The sequence below is a fragment of the Oculina patagonica genome, unplaced genomic scaffold, assembly GCF_052425735.1.
Source record: "Oculina patagonica isolate OP01 unplaced genomic scaffold, crgOcupat unplaced647, whole genome shotgun sequence".
Taxonomy (NCBI): Eukaryota; Metazoa; Cnidaria; class Anthozoa; order Scleractinia; family Oculinidae; genus Oculina; species Oculina patagonica.
Genome location: NW_027558523.1, coordinates 1 through 9,958, shown reverse-complemented (window position 1 = coordinate 9,958; position 9,958 = coordinate 1). Strand labels below are relative to the sequence as shown.

General features: G+C 43.1%; 1 protein-coding gene and 1 pseudogene across 1 annotated transcript; one reads left to right on the top strand and one right to left on the bottom strand.

The window, feature by feature from the left end:
* Positions 1 to 325: 325 nt before the first annotated feature.
* Positions 326 to 449, bottom strand: LOC144641059 (U4 spliceosomal RNA; annotated as a pseudogene).
* A 7,324-nt stretch (positions 450 to 7,773) lies between these two features.
* On the top strand, positions 7,774 to 8,972 carry LOC144641058 (GTP-binding protein Di-Ras2-like). The gene has a single exon (XM_078500113.1). The coding sequence runs from the start codon at positions 7,856 to 7,858 to the stop codon at positions 8,486 to 8,488; it is 633 nt and encodes a 210-aa protein (XP_078356239.1). The 5' UTR covers positions 7,774 to 7,855; the 3' UTR covers positions 8,489 to 8,972.
* Positions 8,973 to 9,958: the final 986 nt, after the last annotated feature.

Genomic DNA, 9,958 nt, shown 5'->3' with positions numbered 1-9,958 from the left:
GCACTTTCGATACGTTTTCGATACTGCACACGTGACCTGAGCCTGCGGTCTTCTGGTCAGCACCTGAGGTTAAAAAATGCAATTTTGCTCAAAGAAATATTGATGTTTTTGTCAATATTTGAATTTTTCTTGCCTTGACTTGATGTCCACACATTGCTGATGCAACTGTGAAACAAAAAGACCAAAATCAACATTCTTGGCTAAAATTTATAATGCCAGGTCTGTCCTTTGTATGGTCACGTGACAAACCAATGACATCGGGACGGAAATGACGTCATAATATCGATATCGAGATCAATATCGAGAAAAAAGGCAAATATCGTATCGATATCGTATCGTTTTGAAAAACCTGTATCGGCCCATCCTTAGTATTGGGAAAAGTTTTCAATCAGCAATAACTGCGCCTCGGATGAACCTCACTGGCTACGGTAATGCCACTGCGCAAAGCTACTTTGTTGAAACTGCGATATCTTATTTCATGCAATTAATTTTTCCATCAATGTGGGATGTATTCACATTTTTCAATTTTCATAACGAAGGGCTTTTATCCCAAGAAATGGTTACACAGTTTTCATCTCAAATTAAATAAAAAGAAGGTAATTAAACCTGGACAAATACTTTAGTGAGCTAGCCTGGTCGAATCTTTGAATTTTATATTTTTATAGTTTGTGTGCTAGCTTGTTGGCGTGGGTCACCCAGCCAGTTGGTGTCCCCGCGCTTTTTGTTTGAATCTTTCGTCATGCCTTTTGGCGAAAAGGTTGAGGGTCCTAAGACGCTTGTCTTGTCTGTTCCTGAAGAGTTACGTACCGGCGAGAAGGAAGATTTCGCCAAGAAGATCGTGGCTGCCGTCGATGATGATGACAAGATCGTAGCCATCCAGTTTGTCCCTGTGTTCTTCGTCCGCGTGACGTTTGAGTCTGTTCGGGCTCGTGATAACGTGTATAGCGCTGGTCTCTGCATAGATGGTGTTGAAGTTCGCCTCATCGAAGCTGAGCCTTCCGTCCGCTTCGGTTATCTGCATCATTGTCCTGTTGAAGTCCCAGACGCTGTTGTTTCTGACTGTTTCTCTGTCTTTGGTGAAGTCCTTGATATCCGGTCGTGCGTTTATGGCTCGTCTGACATCCTCACCGGTTCCCGTATTTTGAAGATGTGTCTTCGTGATGATATCCCGTCTAAGCTGCGTGTCCTCCGCTATCCGTGCCGTGTCTGGTACCGGGATCAGCCCCTGTCACATTTGTGGCAAGTCTGGTCATCGTGCTGCCAATTGTCCGATTCGTGACAAGTGCCGCAAGTGCCTTCAGCCTGGTCATTTCGCCCGTGACTGTACTCGTCGTGCTGATGATGCCCCTTCTGATGAGATGGACACTTCTGTCCCCCCTGATCCTCTGCCTGATGAGCGTGAACGTGCTCCCAAACGTCAACGCCCTGAGTCTGAATCCGCCGCTGATCTTGAGCCTGGCGAATTATCCGAGTCTGCTGCTGATTCTGTCGAGCCTGCGGAACCTGTCCCAACGTCTACCCTTGACCTTGGTACTGGTTCTCCTGCTGATGTGTCGTCTGAGCCGCCTCCTCCGATGCCTTCTTCTGTGAGTGAGGATTCCATTGATGATTTTCACCGCGCCTTCCGCCCTCATGCTGTTGTTCTCCGTGAGTCGGATAACTCCTTCTCCTTCATTGATCTGGATCGTCTTACCCGCCGCTGTGTGCTGGAAGACACTGCTACGCATGAGATGTAACGTGAATGTTTCTACTCTGACCCTGTGATGAAAGGTTGTCGTCCTGCAATAAGTGAGTTTCCCCCTGGTCGTGATCCGCTTCCTGAGACTCGTCTACTTCCTCCTGCTAGTTTTCCTGTTGTTCCTGCCGTTGAGTCCTCTGCCAGTCCTATTGCTGAAGCCTCTGCCTGTCCTGCTGTTGATCCTGTTCCCATCCCTGCTGCTGATATCAACGCCCCTCTTGAGCGTCTTGCGAAAGAAATCAACTTTGAAGTTTTTGAGAACAATCGTGAAGTCGACTATAGATGTCGTCTCCTTGACTTTCCCTGTAAGACTCCTTTCCCTGGCCCTGCTGCTTCTGTTGGTCCTCCTTTGTCTTCTGATGTTGTTCCGCAAAAGTTCCCTGGTCGTCCTCAGAAGCCCCGTTCTGCTTTAAGACATTGAGTTTCCTGCCGTTGTACTGCTTTCCGGCTGTCTGCCTGTTTTCCCCGCTGTGTGCTGCGGTCTCCTTAGTTGGTGTACTGCATTTGTAGTGTTGTGGTCCTGTATGTTTGTTTTGCCATGTGCCTCGTTGTTTCCATGTTTAGCGGTCCCCTTGATTGGAAGTTCTGGCTTTCCTGTCTGTTTCCGTTTGATGTCCTGTTCGTGTTTAGTCTGGTTGAGTGTTTAATTTTTGTAGGAGGCGGGGTTCGATCCCCCGGCGAAGTTGGCGACATGGTTGTCCCTCAGTTTAGGTGGCCCCTCCTCTTCGGGGGAGGATGAGGCATTTTGGTCGGCAGGCATTGCACCGCCCGCAAGGGAGCCTGGCCGTCCGCCTTAAACACAAAAAACAGTGCAGTTTATATGCAAATTACATGATGGTCTCTTGCACGACTGCGTATAGAGCGAAAATCAACTTATTTTTTGTTAGAGGTTCGACGCTTTAAGCATACAATTAAACTCTCATTTTGTATGTCAGAAATAGATGCAAAAGTGAAAAAGTTCAACTTGAAATTCTTTTTTTCATTTTATGGTAGCCGGGTGTCAGTGTTTAGGTTTTAAAAGTCACTGAATTCCGATCCCACAATGATTACAACGATTTGTTCTTAGAGTAAACGTGAATAATAATTTTGGTTATTCGTTGGTTTATTGACTTTTAAATTTCTCAAGAACGGTGGTTTTGCCTTGTGGCGAAACTGCCCCAAAATAGTAAGGCAAAAAAATGTGTTGTTTTTTTTTACATGAAGCAATTAAGCAAACGTAAAATAGGCTAGGGCTTCACGAAACAGCTGAGATCGAGCTCAACTGGCACGCGTTGTGGCAGCAAATGTTGAGAATTTTAGTTTGAGAGGCCTTGAGATGAAGGGTTATTTTCGATATTTTCGTGAAGACATCATAAACTCAAAAATGTAAAATAATCGTTTTAGGCCAAGTACAAAAATCAATGTTTCTCGTCTGGATTCTAAAAAAAAAATGAGTGTTGGCGGGCACTTTTTTGTTATTTCCATTCAAGAGATAACAATTCCAATTGAATAATTCCATTTTTTTGGCTAATTACGACTTTTTTATTATTTCCAATCAAGAGAAAATAGTATCAACTGAATTCTTTCTTTGCAAAATACCGTAAAATTCCGGCTATAAGCCCCCCCTCGCTTATAAGCCCCCCCCCCGGTTATAGGCCCATCATCCTGGAAACAAAAAAAACATCCGATTATAAGCCCCCCCGGATATAAGCCCCCCTCTACCGGACGACAGTACCAAATAGGGCCAAATGTTGCTTTATTATGCGTTTTTAACTAAAAAAACGTATTTCCATAAACACTCCCGTGGTTCGTTTCGAAACGTTTTTTTCATTCCGCTTATAAGCCCTCCCGGATATAAGCCCCTCCGCTTATACGCCCACCGAAAACCCCAAACGAAGTTGTATAAGCCCAGGGCTTATAACCGGAATTCTGTGTAGTTCTCCGCTCAAATACTAATAAATGAAGCATCAGATATTTATAGCTATTTATGAAACACAAATTTGGTTTATTTTGATACATGTTTTAAACAACAACAGGCCCGCAGCCAGGATTATGGATGGAGGGGCGCGCATGAGCGCCTCCGGCACTAAATCCCGAGCGCCGCAGGCGCGAGAATGTAGGGAATTGTCGGGGTATCCTCCCCCAGCAAATGTTAAAAAAAGGTTAGACAGCATTTCGTGCGTTTTGAAGACAGTTTGTTAGGAAAAAAGGCAGGTTAAAGTGAAGGACATTAGGTAGAATGTATCATTGAAATTAACCTAGGAATCACACAGTTTGGTCCAAAATATACCACACGAATCTGCAAATGGTGGACCTTCAACCCAAAGGACCATAATGAATGTAAATAGTTGACGCACAGAAATACCATTTCCCTTTCTTTATTTACTTTGATATTTTTATCACAATAAGCGGACTTCCAAGGCTCGTGGGGGGGGGGGGTTGCGGACGCACCCATCGCACCCCCTCCCCCTCCTCCTCCCCGGGCCTGAACAACGTGATGCGGCATACGATATTTCTCAATAGGTATAGGTAGTGCGTGTGCATTAACAGTAGGATTCAGTATTTAATAAATGCTTCGTTTTAAGCCTGCCTGAAGGCTCTCGCGATTTTCTTCTTTGGTTTTGGTACAAAGTGAAAGTAACGCCTGTTGGTGTTTGTTCGTTCCAATTTTTCCAATAACAAATAATGAAAAACGAGAAGCGGGCGGGGAGGGAGAAACATTATTTTTTTTACTTGGCCTTTATATATATATAGTTTCTGTAATGCGTGATCTCGCATCCCTTTATCAAACTTTACGAATATATAAAAAATGGACGCTCTTCGTCATGTAAGGCGACAGCGAAACTAAAGTGCTGTTTACATGAGGCCGGAATGACTTTCATTCCAGAACGAGTTCATTTCATCTCCATACAGGGACCGCGCAGAGGGAGGGGCTAGGGGGGCTTAAGCCCCCCCACTTTTTGTGCAAAAAAATAAAATAAATAAATAAATAAATAAAACAAAAATACTAATAATAGACATGAAGATGCAAAAAGAACTGCACAAAACGGTTATTCGTAAGGCACAAAAGATACTGGCAAAGTGAACGCTCAGATGAATTAGCAACAGACACTGTAATAAACCGTAACAGAAAGCGAAATGTTGGTATCTGGTCCCAGTTGTTCAAAGGGTGGATAACAAAACAAAACCTACCTCGCTATCCTAACGCTATATCCGGTACATGTGGACGTAGCGTTATCCACAATTTGAACAACTGGGGCCCGATGTACAGTAAATATCAGTCACTGTCTAATTTAATACTTCTGTCACTGTTTTGTTTCATTTTTTATACAGCGTTGAGTTCACGGCAGCTCAGGCAAAATCGTTGGATTTCTGGGTTATTTATATTAATTAAAGCTTGCTATCAATAATACAGCAGTCAACAATATTTCAATCTAGTGAATTTCAAGGTAGCACTGAACATTTGGAAATTAAAATTCAGTTTGCTTCATATGAATGCAATTCCCGTCATTTTAGATGTAATCAAATCAAAATTTTGAAGCCTGCGACACACCCCCCCCCCCCAAAAAAAAAAAAAAATTCGCTCACGCATTAGTCTTTAGCCCCCCCACTCAAAAACTTGCTGCGCGGTCCCTGCCATATATTTCCTCTCTGCATCTGTTTACATGTTACCTAGACGAAATATTTCACTCGAAACTCGCGCCAACTCTGTTTTGAATCTGGCGCGAAAAGCTCCCTGGCAATATAAACTAGACAAGAGACAAAGTAGCCTGCTTTGCAGGCGTAAAAGGGGAAGGGAAAGAGGGGGGGGGGGAGCGGGGGTCGCCTCCTTCTTTTCCTTTTATTCTTCACCCTCCCCCTCCCCTTTACCCCTTAACCCCTTTACACAAGCTACGCAGGCCGGAGACAAAGCGGTGTGAAGTCAGTGTTCGTTGCCTAGCAGAGGTGCTTATTTTTCTACATGGCAAAATTAAGACCAATTAAGGATAGAGCCCAAAATAAATCCCGTATCTTAAAGATCAAACTTTCAATAAGACGCATTGGAGATTTACCAGTTAACAAATGGGCGGAATGTGTAGAAAGTATTTTGAAAATTTAACAACTGGCGGTTATCGCTTTGATCAATCGTGCGAGAAAAATCAGGTTTAGAATGTTTCGCGTAGTTCACAAGGCTGTAGGTCAAGACTTTTTACGGTAATTTGTTGGCTGCGAATGCAGTCGATTTTTTAGCCTGTTGTTTTGCGTTACCACAGCCGAAGAAACAGTTAGAGTTAGTAGGTAAATTGCATACAAAATGGTCTTTGAATAAGAGCTTGAAGTTCAAGTGAAGCCCAAAGGAAATACGCAAGGATTGTTCACCATTACAGATGGCCAAGACAGGATTTAAACAGATAACGACATTTATCACCTGCAGTTTGTACGAGAGCGCGGTCTTTATGCCAAACGATGATAAGTAAGGATTTCATCAGTCTTGGAAAAAAACTGAAATTCTAAAATTCTTTTAATCATTCTTCACGTACAAAATGTTTCCTATGGTGGAAAACACCAACGAAGTAAAAAAAACGAAAATTAGCAAGGATGGTTATGACTTAGGAAGGAATAGACGGATTGAGAAAGACATACTTGAAAAAAATTGGATTGTCCTTTAATTTTCAGGATCCGCCTTCCATGTGGCAGCTTCAGTTCAGTTAACATTCACACCGACGTTGGTGGCGAATCCAAAACTGTTGCAGGAACCAGGAGCGGATCCAGAAAATTAAGAAAGAGGGAGTCGTGGAAATTGTGGCGAGAGAGCGCACCCCCCCCCCCCCCCCACTCCCAGCACCACCTCCCTCCAACACCGCCCCCACCCCGACGAAAAATGCAAGTTCGTGGAGATTCGATGGAGATGTTGCCTGTTGCCTTCAACAGTCTGGATCGAGGCATTTGTGACCAAACGTTAAGGCTTCCAAATCCGCTCCTGAGAACTGTTTTTCGCTCTGACTGGTTTTCCTATCAAATAACATTTACATGTTATTTAATGTAATAAACTCACCCATTATATTTGATATTCCTTTCCGCAAAAATGCTACTTATTTACGTGTGATTTATCATGACTCATCAGTTGGCGCGCTGACTTGTCACGCCCTTTCAAACTGAGGTTAGGTTGCCCGCGAGTATCACTCAGATCTTTTCATAACACAGAGGAAAATAGCAGTAGATGCTAGAAGCGATAGTCACAATCTGTTCAGCTTAGTTGACGCTGAGTCTTTTTGTGCGTTGGTAGAAAGACCCGGACATAGGCCCGCAGAGTCTCGATTGTGAATGAATGGGCCTGGGGTGCAAGGCGCTCGCATAATGTCATCGCGTGATGAGTCCCGCCAGCAACGAATCTCTGTCTATTAATAATATGTATAATGATATATCTGATAATCTATTCGGTTACGTTTGTTATACTATAGCAATAATTTCAAGAGTCTTCAGATGCTCTGCTTCAGTTAATTAATTAAATAATTACCCTATCACTCATCTCTACTCCAATTCAACTCTAATGGAACTTAAATTAGATTTCTTTGGATGTTGAGAACTCTCAGCAGAAGGCTCCCACAAGATAAACTGAATTATAGCAAAACAACTTGGCATAGCAGTTTATTTTTGTAAACGGCTCGTTGGGGAGTCAAATGTTCTCGCTTTAAGCCGATTTGTCTTGATGAATGCGGAAAATTACTGTCGGCTTAGTAATTTAGGGCGAGGTTTTGGTGTGTTTTAAGGAAATATAGTCTGAGAAAAGAGAGAGAAAAAGCACGTATCTTCTTAGCTTAAACAAAAAAAAAAATTCCCTGATTTAAACCTTCCGAATCTTGAGTTTAAGTGATAGGGACATTTAGTGGTCAGCAGAGTTCAGCGACAGTTTTACTGCTTCATCAAGCATGCGACCTTACAATCGATCCTGATCTTTTTCATGTCTCAACAAGCAACAGTTAAGTTGTCAACGGTTCTCGCTTGCACGTATAATATTTCAGTGAATTGACTTTAAATATTTATTCAAGCTACGTTGTCGACAATCAGTTGGATAACGTAACTAAGCTTGAGATCGATTTTCATGAAGCTTTGCTGCGCGGAAATCGCAGAAATCGCTTCATTTTCAACTTTGCCAGAATGCAACTAGACCACTTAGAGGAAACGGGGACATCTGACCAGCCCGTTTATTTCAAGAGGTACACTCTAGCCATTTTCGGAGATTCTGGAGTGGGTAAAAGTTCGATTGTGCGACATCTTGTCGGCGAAGCGTACAATCACGAGCATGTTCCCACCGTGGAGGAATTCTATGTGAAGCCTATTACTCACAGAAACAAAGCTTACGAGCTCCACATCATCGACACATCAGGAACGTACGAATTTCCTGCCATGAGAAGAATTGCGATCCAAAAAGCTGATGCAGCAATTGTGGTGTATTCTCTTGACAAACCAGAGTCGTTTATCAAGCTGGATAGATACATGGAGGAAATCGAGAACTGCTGCGCTGACAGAAACCGGAAAATTCCGGTCATCGTTGTGTCCAACAAATCGGACATTCCAAACTTGTCGGAGCCCACCTTTAACAACGCGTACGGTCTTAAAATCAGTGCGTGCGTTCACCTGGAAGGAAAGTGGAGGTGCCAATGGCTCGCCACCTCGGCCAAGTTTAATCTGAACATAGAAGCGATATTCCACAAACTTTTGGACAAGCTGAACCCAGACAAGAACTTAGTGAGGAAGAAAGGCAGTATCCTCAGGCAAATTTTGCGTTAATTTGCTCTACATTCACAGATATTTTTACTGCTGAGAGAGCGGTTAAATTCCTGGACTAACTTATACATTTTAGAATTGTACATGTATCGTAATTATAAAATCCCGCGGCGTGCAAGGGAAGGGGGAGGGGAGGGGGGACTACTTACCCCTGCTCGCAAATAGTTGGTTCATTTTTCATTTCAAGGAATCTCAGAACTGAAAATATTTCCATATTATGTCTATTATGCCGCTTGATATACCAACTACAACAACAACAAGTTTACGACAGTTAAATTTCGACAAAGTCCAACTATGACCCGAGTCCATGTCAAAGGATTTTTGGACAGCAGATCGACGTAATTTTCTTACGTAGAGAATTCGTCTGATTCAAGATAGCTTACTCTTATGATAGGGGTTAATGTTTGTTTACTCAACTAAGATAGGGTTTAGGGCAGCCAAATCCTGTTGTTGTCTAGAAGTTAATAAAACACCAAATTAAATCAAAGTAGGTGAAAAGAAAAACATTATCTGTAAGTAAACTTGGAAAACATTCCAATATGTTTACATTCTTCGTTGAGCTAGTGCTCCTGTCTATTGGTTACCCTGTTATTACAGTCACTTGAAGACTAAATTTTCAGAACTGGGAAAAAGTGACATCGTCGAATAGCTACTTGAACTTGCGCAGTAGGCAGACTAGTCCCTTTGACAGCCTTGGCTTACGGGAATCTGGGCTCTAACTTGAGCGGTGACGTCACCGAACAGCACAGCCCAGAACGACGCCCAGAACGTTTTTCTCGCTCCCATTCCCCGGCCCAGGCTGTGCGCGGTCACCGAAACAAGAGAAAACGCCTAGGGACTAAACTGGCGCAGAAGGTTATAAGAGTAGGTAGTTACACAGTCAAACCAATCTTACTCTAGCAGAATACAACTTTTCGTAGAATGGACGGCTGTTCTCAATAGCTTCTATGACATCATCAGGATACGTCACTTTCAGGTCATTGGATGAGTTCTCATTTTTGTCACGTGGCTTTATAAAGCCGCTGCTGTGAATGGCTCTATGCATCCAGGCCACGCCCATTCCACATTCCCAAGCCTTAAGAACCTCGCCGGCCTTCCAAGAGGTCATGTGATCTTCGTACTGGATCCCAACCCCCTCACAGTAAGCCGCCTTCATCATCTCCTTGAACAGGTCGCCCGCATCGACAACTAAAGGACTGGGATCAAGTTTTTCTCTCACAAACTCAAACAATTCTTTGAAGTCAGAGCATTCACAAGAGCATTCTCCTTCGCAAATGACGAGACTGAAGGTTTTTGGTATTGAGACTGAAAAGACGTTTGATTTGTGAAAATATACTTGAAATAAGTGGAAGAGTTGGAAGAGGAATTGTATTACAGGAGGCCTACACAGAGCCAAAAGCATCTCCACAAATCTTGATCGCGACATAAAAGAAATAAAGACCACTTTCTCGAACACTGGTTACCCCAGTCTTG